This window comes from Daphnia pulicaria, chromosome 4 (genome assembly GCF_021234035.1).
Source record: "Daphnia pulicaria isolate SC F1-1A chromosome 4, SC_F0-13Bv2, whole genome shotgun sequence".
Classification (NCBI taxonomy): domain Eukaryota; kingdom Metazoa; phylum Arthropoda; class Branchiopoda; order Diplostraca; family Daphniidae; genus Daphnia; species Daphnia pulicaria.
In genome coordinates, this window is record NC_060916.1 from 15097716 (window position 1) to 15112161 (window position 14446).

The window sequence follows — 14446 nt, forward strand, 5'->3', positions numbered from 1 at the left end:
GCTGTTGCGCCCGCTTCATCTTCACCCGCAATGGTATCAGATTGACGATTTTCGGCAGACTGGCAGTCAACGAAAATGCCGTTGCTCCCTGCAATATATCAATAATATATTAAATTAATACGAAGGTCTCGAGTGAAGAGATATTATCGCATCACAATAACATCGCACGATATTATCTATTCTCACGATGACCTGCCATCATATGCGTATCTGCATTTGCATCGCCGAGAAAAACCAATTAGTAAGAAAAAGAAAATTTTTAACATAAATAGCAAGGAGAGAAACGATCTAGTGGTAACTTGACTAGCACAATAGTTGAGCATCGCTGTGAGTGTTGTTACCGAATATCGAATATCGAAGCCCCAGGATTCACCATGCACCCCCCGATGCATGACTACCGGCTATCTCGCGGATCTGAATCTAGTATGAATATTCTCCCATAAGCACATGTAATTCAAGAGGTTATCTTCGTGCACAAAGACAACATTTGGGTAAAGACCGACGAGCCCGACCGACCCCGTTCCCCGATGTGAAAATGGTCATCGTCTATCCATTTAAACTAGATGCGATGGGTGGCCTCATAACGACACCCATTCAACACGACACTCAACTACCCAATCAAGCGGAACTAATGAAGGAAATGCTGGTAAGTAAAGGCCCTTGGCTCAGATCAGACCGCATCACCAATAGCCTCTAATTCACCTCTCATTCTACATTTCCATCGTCCTCTGCGCTGAGGAATATTGGACCGAGCCCAATATCGACCGACGGTCCCTCAGCTACACACCAGAGTTCCCTCTCCAGCACGGGGTTAGATAATCCTGCATGTGACGCCACAGTGGCGCCAGAGCGGGTGTACGAGCAACCAACAATGCTCTCCAGGGGGTTTGAACCCCTGGTCTCTAGGTGCACCTCTCTTCCTCCTCTTCCTAATCGACACCTTATCCAATTCACCCACTCTCCCCTAGATGTTATTGACAAAGAAAATGGTTTTAATTTCAGTGGATGATCACCAGACATTGAATCTGGTGTAAATCGATCCTAGTAACATTTTAACACACGTCGTGAAAAAAATGGCCATGATTTAATTGATTTATTGATTATGATGCAACTTCGTCGGCGATTGTCTTAGAACAAGCAACGAGGATCGCGTTTAAAACATGTAGTAAAGCGTGAAGGCTTTGGGGGAAACTTTGGGGGAAATTTGGATATCAAGAAGCGTTTTCGGGTTTGCGTAGATATCGACATAAATAATTTAATTTTCCCTATGCTAGTGAATTAAAAGACGGCGGAACGACAACCAATGAGAGACAAGTTGCCCTGAACCTCTATTTTATTAACCTATTTTTTATTTTTTCGACGTGAGCTTTGTTTTTATTACTCTTTTAGCTACAACTCTACAAGTTCTATGTGGCGGCCGAGAATTCCCTTTATCCCGATTATACTTCACAGTAATTCTATTGTATTTTTTGAAATTCTAATTATATAATTATTTATGGAAGATCTTTGAAATAATTTAGGGGAAATTCTACCATGGGAACATTTAATATTAGCATGGGAAATTCTACTGCCATGGCCGCCGACATTGTGCCCATCGTCTACGGAGGTGCCGAATACTCGGCCTACGACCCGCCCTCTTCTTACATTGACGCGGAAGATTTCAAATCGCCAAAAGCCTGCAATACTCAATACTGCTGCTGGACGTGAACGAAGGCCTCTATTTGAAATATTTCTACAGGAAAATTGCGAGAAATGTAACGATCCTCAACAGAAACCCAAAGTCTACGCGGATATGACGGACTGGTGGTATCATAAAGATGTTGTTACCCGTCTCTCTGGATTGGATTGCCTTGACAGTTTACTGCAAAAAAAGTTGACAACGTCCTGAATCTAACGTGTGTTGACAATGTTTGCTACTACCATGAAAAATAAGGTGTTCGATGGAAAAGTTAACGGTGAGCCTTCGAGTAGGTGCCTTGGTGGCGACAGGCTTGGTCGATAAAATTAAAATATTTTTGGATTCAATAGTGGGTAAAAAACCGGTCCTGTTTTACTGGCGTTCTACAAACGAGTTATGTAAAAAAAAAAAAACCTCAGTGAGTAGCCTTAACAAGAATGTCAAGAGGAAACAGTCCCATAGTTGACCGACTAGCTCAGGAATAGTCGTACTCTGCGCTGTGTATATAAGCCTAAAGTTTCATAATCAACGCCGCCAAAAATAGTCAAAAAAGGAAGAGAGATAAATGTGTACCTTTAGACTTGGGATATACAGCCAGGCATCCATCTGCTGAAAAATTGACCAGACACCAGGCGGGATAGAGGAAAAAGGGGGTCCTCATATGTTGTGTGCACCCACTACAGGGGCACACGAGAACATTTTATGAAACTGGGAGAAGATATCAGCAACTCAAGCAACATTGGTAGTTTCTCCAATACAAGAGGATGCTGTTAACCTAAATTAAAAATCAAGAAATGGTTACAAAGACAAATATACATTTACAATCAAGTAGGAAAATTTTGAGAGTGGTACAGTGGTAACTGGTAAACAAAAGGTGAATTGAAGCTTGAAGGTTTCCATGTTATATACACTGCATTGGTAATGGTAATGCATCATTCTGAAATGTACCAGGTCCCAGGAATAAGAGTAATGAAAATTATTACCCGAACAATGACATACTGAGATTCCTGCCGCCAGCACAACAAATTCTTGCATCTCATTGTTGTGATGGCTGGCTCTGGCCTCAAATTTGCACAAAGGAAAAGGTTATTACATAATGCAAACAAACAACCATGCATCAACAGGGCTGCAATAACAGGACTTACGTGATTAATGCTAGGCCTATTTCAGTCGGGAACTAGCATTTTGATTTCTCAGAATTTAGAAAAGGGTTTCAAAGATTCCACAATCATTCTATATGCATTCTTGATTTTATTTGACTGCTGTAAACAACATGGAGCACGTATCAAATAATAACTATTTTAAGAGAATCTATAATGAGACACATTTTTCGTGCAGCTATCGCCAGCCACTTTGGAAAACTGAGCAGACGACGCCATTTGGCAATCAGCTATGGTTAAGATATCGATATAGTTGAAACAATTTTAAAAAATCGAAAATAAAAAAATCAAATCAAATCAAAAATATAAAAGGATTATACTCGTTTATTTAGAAAAAACAAAATTTAAAAACACGTAAGAAAATAAATCAGTTGCAAAACATTTGATGAAAAAGACCAAAGTTAAACCCTCAATAGTTTGCTGTTGTACCCTGGTTGTACCAAGCGATTTCATAATCGACTGGTACAACTCGTGATTATTGTTAACTACGGCGCAACAAGTGGGTCTCGCAATTCGTAATAATCGTTGGGGCACTGGCAATGGACTTGGCCGTCGCCGGTGCAGACCCCAAGATTCTGGCAAGGGCAGCGCAAAAGGAGACGGTCGAGTTCGTTCCTCAGTCGCGTCCCACGACATTTCTCCGCCAGATTGAACCAGGATCGTGCTGTCGAGGCAGGTGAAAGGATATCCGCCCGGAATATGGACACACGTGGGAGTGCAAGGGCTGTTGAGGCAAGGATTGCTCACCGTCGTACTATTGGATCGAAATTCCCCGAAAATTGTTTGAAATGAACAAATTTAAAGCATGATATGACAATCAGCTGGATCGAATTCGGAATTCCGGAATGGATAAATTCTTACCTTTAGCGGTACTGGGCGTGGCAATGTCTTTGACGAGTCGGTCCATAACACCACGACCAAACTCGTCTTGTCGCCCGAGTTCTCCTTTGCTGGTTGATATCCACAAGGGCGTGCTCAAAACTTTACCGTTTCATACCTGAAAGAAATCAAAGGGGAAAAATCAATAATCACAAATTGAAATTTAAACTGAAAGCTATATAGAAAAAGCTATAATAATTGAAATAGATTGGAATTGCTGCTTAACTCATCTTTGACTTGCAAGTTGCAACGTCATTTCAGTACGGAAAAGCCAAGAAGACCAATTATTATTCCGTTGGCCATCACACACTGTAAGGTAAATTTGGGTATAATAAAGAGAAGATTATAATGGCGCTGAAAATATTTTCGGTGATTGAGGGGACTAAAAAAAGAGGCGCACTTGGCGTATCACATGCATATAGGTCTCAGTTGGATTGATCGGAAGATCGGCCTATATTGTCTTAGCCGGATGCGCGGATTGCTTGCTTCAGCGGAAGCGTACTCCCGACCGCAGACGGATGAGGTGGCGGTTTGATGCGTCACTACTCACAACAAACAATGAAAATAGAGTTACGACAAGACTCTCTCTTACTTCATGTTATTGTTAGTTTCATTGCCACAAAAATGTTTCATGTGTAAATTGAGCGTCGCCCAATGGGATTTTTCCACTTGGGTCGCTATCGTCGACATCCGGATGCGGACCGAATGATGCTGGGGTTCATGGCTTCACGGCACGCTTTATAGTCTCTTTATAGTCTGTCGCAAAGAGTCACAGAAGTTGAAACTAACTTGGTAAGTTGACTTTCTCGTATTAAATTAGTGGCTAAAGCAAAATGTTTGACCCCTTTTGGGTTTAAGAAAATTAAAATTGCGATTAAATATTACATGATCTTGTTGCCTATAATGAATTCAAGCAAGTCATTCAAATTCCATTTTGTATGTCCTGTATAGAAAATGAAGTTTTTTCTCGCATGCGCCACCATCGCCATCGCCTTGATCGTCGTGTCTGTCGTTCGCCGAACAGCAACTGATCCCTGGAAGGAGTACAAGGTATTCACGATTTCCAGTTATTTGCCTTTCCAATTTTCCGTTATAGGAAAAGCGAAAAATGAAACATGTTTATTTATGCCCTGTGTGGCAGACCAAATACGGTAAAAGTTACAGCGAAACCCACGACGCTCAGCGCAAGAAACTCTTCCTAGCCAAGGATGCCATCATCGCGAAACACAACAGCCAAACAAAGGCGACCTTTCTGATGGAACACAATCAATTTTCCGACATGGTAGTACAAAATTCGAATGAAATTATACGGTATACCCATGTACATAAACCTCATGAATTGGCCTCGACAGACGACCGCCGAATTCCAGAAATATCTAGGTTTAGTGAAGCCAGATAATAGAACTCGATCATTGGAATCGCTAATAACAATTGACGTGAAAGATCAAATAATCCCTACCAGCGTCAGTATCTCGTTTTTTAAGATTTAGATTTTTATACCAAAGTCAATATCAACTTCATTTTATGATCATTGCAGTTGGACTATCGTTCCAACGATTGTCTGCCGCCCGTTAAAAACCAAGGACAGGTAAGAATTTTTACAATTTTAAAAAATAAAAAATAAATAAAACAAAAATAAAAATATTTCAACCATAGTGTGGAAGTTGCTGGGCATTCGGTGCCATTGCTCCAATCGAGTTTGCTCAATGCAAAAAGTATGGTTCTCTCATCGTTTTAAGGTATTCGTTTTGAATATTCATCCGCCAATTTTCAATTGTTTTATCGTCGACATTTCATTTTAGCGAACAACAATTGGTCGATTGCGACCCATACGACAGCGGCTGTGGTGGCGGATGGTACACCAACGCTTGGAATTACCTGCAAAATGTGGCCGGCGGATCAGCCCAGCAGTCGCTCTACCCTTACACAGGCAATGTAAACACTTCAAACAGCTCTCTTTTCTGTATAACCAACACATGACCGACATCTAACTGCCTGTTGAAATCAACTCGATTCAGGACGATTCTTGCAAATTCACCTCCTCCATGATCGGAGCACGGATTTCTGCCTACGGTTTCCTGGAAACTCCAAACGTCGCCAACATGCAAGCAGCTCTGCAGACGTACGGCCCCATCTCAGTTGCAATTGCCGTCGTCTCTTCATTCCAAAATTACGCGTAAGGGAAAAACCTTTTTAAAAGGTTTAAAAGCCATTTGTTCGGTCTGACACTCCAATCCAATGCCCCTTATTTTAATTTCTTTACAGGAGTGGCGTCTACACAGACTCCGCATGCGACAATATGAATGTCAATCACGCTGTGGTCGTTGTCGGATGGGGAACAGCCGACGGAATTCCCTACTGGATCGTCCGGAATTCGTGGGGATCCGAATGGGGACAATCGGGTTATATTCTGATGGAACGCGGAGTCAACAGGTGCCAAATCGAGTCATATCCGGCCGCCGTGATTGTTTAGGTTCTAATGAGAAAGAGAAGAGAAAAGAGAAAGATAATTCACCTAAGGAGATCGTTAGGCCCTATTAAAAAAAAACAATTTGACCCTCGTATTTTCATTTGTCAGGCCTATACGACCATGTGCTATTGAACATTGCAATGAATAATTTTGTTATTTTGAAATTTGTTTGAGGAGGGAATTTCTAAACATTTTGGGAGCTAAATTTGGATTTGAATACATTGGGATTACAGCCAGCCATGAGCCAACTATATTGAATAATCAGTTACTTCAAGGTTCACTACACGTCCTGAATCAATTGTATACCTTGAAAATAACCACCTTACCATTAAATCAAGTCATTTTAATTTTCAAATGGAATATAAGAAAATGGATTGATTGATGTTCATGGCTCGTTTCCATTTCAGACTAGACTATCACTACATCGTGCTGCCGTGACATCAATTGATTAATAAACATCAACTCGCCCATTTTAAATAGACCACAATTGAAAAGACGAAATGTTATCAGAGTCGATTTAGTAATTTGACGTCGATAAAATTTGAATTTGAAATTAGCCGTTAGTAAAACGAAATTTTTGGACCAATACCGCCAGAAAGAAATGAAAAACTAAACGATTGTTACTATACCAGCATCTCGGATGACGACTGAGGTACAACAAAGAGCTACGTCAGTCACCTGGATGATACCATGAATTTGGCTAGCGCGGAATACACCGAACACTCGTGCAGAATAGAGCAACATCCGTCAGCCATTTATACCTTTTGTCGTTTGAGTAAACTCTTGGCTCACCGGTCGTCGCGTTTCTTTTATCAGGCCAACAATCAGGCAATTTAGACAATCGCAATGAATCATTTCCTTTTTTTGAAAGTGAGAGTTGTTGCGGACAATGTCTTCGTTTAATCGTTTCACATCCCATCGCAAATTACGACGCAATCTAGAAAAGAAAAACGACTTTGATCCGCCACGTTTACGCAAATGTGGTCCCACGTATAGACAACGGCGGATGCGTTTCCCTTGAAAAAGCGATGCGTCAGACTAGTGTGAAACGTGTGATTAAAAAGACGGTCGGGTCTTTCAAGTCGGGTCACTCGGGTCGACGGCCGGCTGTGAACTAAATTTCACGTCCCAGTGTCAACGCTGCGGTGCCAGCAGGTGAGATCATGGGGCGCTCTAATAGATTGACGCAAGAGCATCTTCAAATTGGGATCTGTTGCAAGCCTGGGAAATATGAAATTTATGACATCAAGACTTCAAACGACCCCAAAAAATGATGACGAAATTCTTTTCAAATGCAGCTAGTGATGATAGTAATGGCAAAGCAATTAGGTGGCCACAATTTTGGCGTATAAAAAGGCGACTGCAATCCCATAATACGTTTATCATCGAGCCACAATTGTTCAGCATCGGTAATACAAGCTTCACTCTTCTTCATAAACTCCCAGGTAAGTTGACTTCCTACTATTCCTTATATCGCTATGGTGAAATCTGTCTGCTTTTTGGGGTTTCACGAAATTTCAATTTAATTGTAATGATTCAAATTTGTACTGGCCATTCATTATCCATGTTGCCTGGACATTGCCCAGTGTCAAAATGAAGTTGTTCTTCGCATTCGCCATTATTGTCATCGCCTTGACCGTCGTCTACGGCGCCCCTGATCCCTGGAACGAGTACAAGGTAATACTGTATTTATAGGTTTAACCCTTTTTGGTCTTTTCTATGCCCATTACCCGTTTTAACAAAACAAAAGAACAAAGTCTGTAAATCGACAAACGTTACAATTTGTTGTCCTTTGGCAGATCAAACACGGCAAAAAATTCGGCGCATCTGATGATGCCCAGCGCAAGAAAAACTTCCTCGCCACGGATGACATCATCAAGAAACACAACAGCCAGAAAAATGTGATGTATCAGCTTGGACACAACCAATTCTCCGACATGGTATAAACCCATCAATTTGTTACATTGAATTATAACCATCAAACAATTTCGATTCGATTTAAATTGTGCTCCTTATTGATATAAACTCACAACATTTGACTTGACAGACGGCCGCTGAATTGAGTCAATATCGAGGGGCAGTCAAACCCGCAGGTCAAGCCCGATCATTGGAGCCGATGGTGACATTTAATATGGAAACTAGAGCACTTCCCACCAGCGTAAATATTTTCATTCTGTTATTTTACAACAGCCATCACCAATAACATTTACATTTTACAATGATTGCAGTTGGACTACCGCACACACGCTTGTTTGGCGCCAGTTAAAAATCAAGGACAGGTAAGAATTTTCTTTCTCAAATGTGTTGGTTTAAATCCCATCGAATGAAACCCAAAACAAACAAATTATATTTCAACCATAGTGTGGCAGTTGCTGGGCTTTTAGCGCAATTACTCCACTCGAGTTTGCCCGGTGTAAGAAGTATGGCTCCCTCGTCACTTTGAGGTAACCCTTCGATTGCATCCGCTAAGTTTTAATTCTAATCCTATTACATTTCATTTTAGCGAACAACACTTGGTCGACTGTGACCCATACGACAAAGGCTGCAACGGCGGATGGTACACCAACGCTTGGAATTACCTCAAAAATGGGGCCCTTGGATCTGCCAAACAGTCGCTCTACACGTACACTGCCACGGTATAAAGACCCAAAAACAACTCCTGGCATCTATTGCTCGGCTATTAAACCAACAACACTAATAATGCCACGTCTTGTTATATTCAGAAAAATACTTGCAAGTTCACCTCCTCCATGATCGGAGCCAAGATTGCATCATACGGTGACCTTCCAGCGCTCAACGCCGCCAATATGCAATCAGTTCTGCAGACCTACGGTCCTCTTGCGGTGGCCATCACCGTCACCAATTCTTTGTATTCATACGCGTAAGGGCAACAATAATGTCAAAGGTTCATCCAGTTGTTTTGTCCATCACCACAAGTTTATTCGCTCAAAATTCTTCACGCACAGGGGCGGTATCTACAATGACGTCGCGTGCGACAATCTGCCAGTCAATCACGGTGTGGTCGTCGTCGGCTGGGGAACCGCTAACGGAATTCCCTACTGGATCGTCCGCAACTCGTGGGGAACCGGATGGGGCCAGGCGGGTTACGTTTACATCCAGCGCGGAGTCAACAAGTGCAGAATCGAGCAATATCCCGCTGTAATTACAGCAGTCGTTTAAAAAGAACTTTTTCTTCTTTCCCCCATCATCTAAACCCGTTGCCGGTTCGTACATTTTATCACTCCTATTACGTCCACGTACTCTTGTTCGCAATTAATAATTTCTTATTGTGAGAGTGTATGGACCCGCAATTGGAAGAGGTGGGGTTATATACTTATATTCTATGGTGAATTGGGATTTCAATACATTTGGGTTACATCAGCAATATAGCATTTTTAAAAGTGAATTATTTCAAGGTCACCAATCTCTTCATCTCAAATTATTATCACCGAAATTTAATATAAACTCGACTTTTAACCGCCATTACTATTAAATACATTAGGTTCCGCGTTAAACGTCGTTTGAGGTTTTCTGATTAATCAATGGAGACTTGAACTTGAGAATCTTTTACATGGTCAGTTACCCCAATAAAATTCGATCGCTCATTGCGAGAGAGAGAAAAAACCGACAAAGATTTCAAAGAACCGCAGGGAGCTGGTAAAGTCAACGTTCAACAGACTCGTTACAAACACCCAAATCACGCAATAACAGCCCCACCTCCCAAGAAAAATTAAATAAACAATACCTATACACGACAAACGTTTCCCCTACCTGTTGACCACATATAGGCTAAAATTAAAACTCGGCTAATACCTTGGATCTAATTGGAACTCGGCTGAAAGAAGTTCCGTTAAAAAAAAAATTTGAACTATTCTTTAACGTTAGTGTCTCAGAATTCAGAAAGGATTAAAGTTTCGTGTCGAATTTCATCAAGTTTCATTTCCTTATAATGAGAAACGCATTAACGGAATTCATTTCATTTTTTCGATAATTGAAATTGACACGTACAATTAATCTACAAGTTGCCTATACGATTGACAAATTTAAATTCAAACAGTTTAAAAAAAAAAGAATTTAGAAAGAAAAAAGAATTAGCAAGATTTTAATTTTTTTAAAGTGGCCAATGAAAACGACCAAGTATACAAGTACCAACGTCCACAGGGTCCAGCAATCCAAGGATAGACTAAACTACTCAAAGAAAATGAACCAACGCTCATTTCTCCCAACCGGATACGGAACCATTGAACTCTAGTCCACAACGCAAAAGCTTCAAGTGGCGGGTTCAATGTACATGCGTCACACGTACAGCTTGTCTTTAAAAAAACGCACAGCAGGTAAGGAACCAATGAAAATTGAAGTTACAAAAATGCTCTGTGTCTCTATGCAAGTTTCAAAGTAAAAATAAAATAAAAAAATAAAAATTCGTGCGTCAATCGCACGTCAGACAAGTGTCAAACGTCCGAGAGTCACCTGGGTTTTTGAACTCGGTCGACATCCGACTGTGAACCGAATTGCAGGTCCCATCTTTTAAACTATGCAGCAGCTGGGATCATGGCACGCTCCAGTACATTGGCGTAAAAGCCGTTTTCAAATTAAGGTCTGTTGCAGCAGGGACGAATATGAAAATTTAGGCAATAACATATGGAAAAGAACCAATGAAAAAGGAGCTTTGAAACGTTTTAGGGAATTATTTAAAAAAAAAATGAGAGAAATACGTCAATGTATAGAGAAATGCCCTCAAAAAGATCTGGCTCTGCAGGTATGACAAAGCAATTGGGTGGCCAGAATTGTGGGTATAAAAAAGACGACTGCGATCCCATACGTTTATATCATCGAGCAACAGCATCGGTACAAACTTCACTCTCCTAAACTCCCAGGTAAGTTAACTTTCTACTATTTGTTTGATATCGCTATTCTGTAACTATTGGGGGTTTCACGAAATTTCATTTCCATCTCAATGTTTCAAATTTGTTACTTGTCTCTCATTATCCATGTTGGTTGAACAAATTGCCTAGTGTCAAAATGAAGTTCATCCTCGCATTCGCCATTATTGTCATCGCCTTGACCGTCGTCTACGGCGCCCCTGATCCCTGGAACGAGTACAAGGTAATATTCACGGTTTGCCCTTTTCGCTGGCCATCTCTATACCCATTTCCCCATTTCATCATCAAACAAAAGAACATGAAAAAAAGTAAATCGACAAACGTTAATTCAATTTGTTCTTTTGGCAGATTAAACATGGCAAAAAATATGGCGCATCTGAAGATGGCCAGCGCAAGAAAAACTTCCTTGCCAAAGATGCACTTATCAAGAAACACAACAGCCAAACAAAGGCGACCTATAAGCGCGGACACAACGAATTCTCCGACATGGTAAACCAATCAATTTGTTGTATTGAATAACCATCAGACAATTTCGATTCGATTGAAATTGCGCTCGTTAATAAACCTCCCAACATTTGACTCGACAGACGGCTGCTGAGTCGAGTAAATATTTAGGAGCCGTCAAACCCGCCAATATAACTCGATCATTGGAGTCGATGGTGACATTTGATGTGGAAACTCGACAACTTCCCGACAGCGTAAATATTTTCAATTCGACTTTTATTGCCACAGCCATATGGCAATCAATATCATTCTAATTTTAACATTATTGCAGTTTGACTACCGCGGCCACGCTTGCTTGCCGCGCGTGAGAAACCAAAAACAGGTAACAATTCTCCTTGAAACGTGTTGGTAACATCAAAGATTTTTAAAAAATATAAAAAAATAATTTGTAATAATTTGTCAACCAGTGCGGCAGTTGCTGGGCGTTCAATGCCATCACTCCAATCGAGTTTGCTCGGTGTAAGAAACGTGGCGTTCTCCGCGCTTTAAGGTAACTTTTTTTAAATTAATTGATCCGCCCAAATTTTGATTTTAATCCTAGACATTTCATTTAGCGAACAACACTTGGTGGATTGCGACCCATATAGCAACGGCTGTAGTGGCGGATGGTACACCAACGCTTGGGATTACCTGAAAAATGAGGCCGGCGGATCAGCCAAGCGGTCGCTCTACCCTTACACAGCCACGGTAATAGACAATAAGACAATCGACATTTACCTTTCGTCGAGCCTTTCGTTTACCTTTCTGTAACCAGCAATATCTCATTGTCTCATATTTGTCGACATTGATGAAATTCAGGACAATACTTGCGCATTCACTTCCTCTATGATCGGAGCAAAGATTTCGTCATATGGTTATCTTCCAGCGCTCAACGCCGCCGACATGCAAATGGCTCTGCAGGACTATGGTCCAATTTCGGTTGCCATCGCCGTCACTAATTCTTTCTACTCATACGAGTAAAGGCAACAATAATGTCAAATAAGGTTCCAGTTGTTTTGTCCATCACCACAAGTTTCTCTCAAAATTGTTGACGCAGGAGCGGCGTCTACACTGACGTCGAGTGCGACAATGAAAATGTCAACCACGCTGTGGTCGTCGTCGGCTATGGAACCGAAAACGGAATCGACTACTGGGTTGTTCGCAACTCGTGGGGAATCGGATGGGGACAGGACGGTTACATTCTGATGGAACGCGGAGTCAACAAATGCCAAATCGAGCAATATCCCGCGGCCATTACAGGAGTCGTTTAAAAACAACTTTTTCTTCTTTCCCCCAAACCCGTTGCCGGTTCGTACATTTTGTCAGTCCTATACGTCCACGTACTCTTGTTCGCAATTAATAATTTCTTATTGTGAGAGTGTATGGACCCGCAATTGGAAGAGGTGGGGTTATTTTCTATGGTGAATTGGGATTTCAATACATTTGGGTTACAGCAGCAATCTAGTATTTTGAAAAGGAAATTATTTCAAGGTCCACCAGTTCCTTACTCTCAAATTTTGACTGCCAACAAAATCTAATAAAAATAGACGATTGTTTTGTAATGAAACAATGAAGATATTCAACAAGCTTCGGGCGAGTATTTCTCAAAAGGTTTCAATTCAAATCTAGCTGATCCTTTTCATTTTTCGTCATAGGTTTAATTGACAAACGAAATAAGAGATGGAGCGAGTGAATGACATCTGGTCCCTAAACGAACGACACAGAGTTACGACACTTGAAATTCAAATGCGCGCGCGCCCATAAAAGCAATACTGTAATAAGAAAACAGCTTTCATAAATAACCCGCCAGGTAGTGCAAAAGTCACACGTTACACTCAAACACAAAGCACACAAACAAGCAAGGTGTGGCCTTTTATGACCTATTAATGATTTGACTGAGACAGCGTATTTGAACGCATTTGTGAAACAAAATGAACAATTGTTGTTCCGATTATATTTAGAGCTCAATTGACAACACAACAATTCCATTAGAACAGTATACGGGGACTATCTCAATTTGAATTCAAGCTTCTCCTGAGTTTGACGCAACAGCACCTCTGTTACATATACGGTATTCATTTTTGAACAAAAGAGTCGAACAGCAAAGAAACTGAAGATGCCAAGCGCATGAAACTCTTCCTCGCCAAGGATGAAATGGCAAACACGCAACAGTCAGAAATACGTGACCTTTCATCTCGGACACAACGCTTCTTTCGACATGGAACCCCTGTATTCTCTTTCTTCACATTCAACCTTCAGTAGCTAGATTCGATATTGTGTCGACCAGTTCAAATTATAAATCTTGATTTCGAATGAATAATGTCATGTTCCTTAACAAACCCCATCAGCACTTGACAGACGACAACTCAATTGAATCAATATCGCGGATGAATAGCCAAACCCGTTAACACAATTCGATCATTGGAATCGCAGATAATCTTTTGACAGATCGATTGAGATATCGACCACTCCGACACTCCCTATATACCAGCGTTAGTAGATCACGTTTACATTTTGTCAAAACCCTCAACGCCATTTTGATTCGGTAACTATTGATGCAGTTATAGACCGTTAAAGACTATGGTAATGACAATTGTTTAACGCCAGTTAAAGACCAATGACAGGTAAGAATTTGAAATTTTTTTTAAAACAATTTGTTGCCATATTTTATTTGAAAATGTAAAAAATTATTTACAAAAATTTGATCCAGTGTGGCGCATTCGCTGCGATTGCTCCACTCAAGATTGCTCAATGAATCATGATGAATCTGTTCGTGTTTAGATGGTGAATCGACACGCAATTGATGGGAATTACTTATCCATTTCTTGTCTTTTGGTGATATGGGATTTCAAAACATTAGGATTACAAGTTTACAACAAGGATGTATACCAGG

At 40.8% G+C, this 14446-nt stretch overlaps 2 protein-coding genes and 1 long non-coding RNA gene across 6 annotated transcripts; 2 read left to right on the forward strand and 1 right to left on the reverse strand.

Annotated features, from left to right (window-relative positions):
* Positions 1 to 224: 224 nt before the first annotated feature.
* LOC124338418 lies at positions 225 to 7450 on the reverse strand. Its single transcript, XR_006917814.1, has 6 exons — positions 6817 to 7450; positions 3700 to 3835; positions 2824 to 3592; positions 2662 to 2740; positions 2252 to 2453; positions 225 to 964 (listed from the first exon to the last, which is right to left on the reverse strand). It is a non-coding gene; the product is annotated as an uncharacterized LOC124338418 (long non-coding RNA).
* LOC124338304 (ervatamin-B-like) lies at positions 4314 to 6423 on the forward strand. The gene is made up of 9 exons (XM_046792441.1): positions 4314 to 4509; positions 4669 to 4767; positions 4859 to 4999; positions 5070 to 5180; positions 5255 to 5305; positions 5374 to 5456; positions 5520 to 5652; positions 5736 to 5893; positions 5983 to 6423. The coding sequence occupies exons 2-9, from the start codon at positions 4672 to 4674 to the stop codon at positions 6188 to 6190; spliced, it is 981 nt and encodes a 326-aa protein (XP_046648397.1). The 5' UTR covers positions 4314 to 4509; positions 4669 to 4671; the 3' UTR covers positions 6191 to 6423.
* Positions 7451 to 7552: 102 nt separating the features above from the next.
* On the forward strand, positions 7553 to 13013 carry LOC124338274 (ervatamin-B-like). Of its 4 annotated transcripts, none has more exons than XM_046792390.1 (9): positions 7553 to 7634; positions 7760 to 7864; positions 7987 to 8127; positions 8235 to 8345; positions 8416 to 8466; positions 8549 to 8631; positions 8691 to 8823; positions 8911 to 9068; positions 9154 to 9572. In XM_046792390.1, exons 2-9 carry the CDS (start codon positions 7781 to 7783, stop codon positions 9365 to 9367), a joined length of 975 nt encoding a protein of 324 aa, XP_046648346.1. In that variant the 5' UTR covers positions 7553 to 7634; positions 7760 to 7780; the 3' UTR covers positions 9368 to 9572. The 4 variants fall into 4 exon arrangements, with proteins under 4 accessions (XP_046648346.1, XP_046648348.1, XP_046648349.1 ...); XM_046792392.1 differs by having other exon boundaries at positions 7553 to 7632; positions 7774 to 7864; XM_046792393.1 differs by lacking the exons at positions 7760 to 7864; positions 7987 to 8127; positions 8235 to 8345; ... (3 more) ...; positions 8911 to 9068; positions 9154 to 9572 and adding exons at positions 11203 to 11293; positions 11419 to 11559; positions 11658 to 11768; ... (3 more) ...; positions 12373 to 12530; positions 12611 to 13013 and having other exon boundaries at positions 7555 to 7632.
* The last annotated feature ends 1433 nt before the right edge of the window (positions 13014 to 14446 follow it).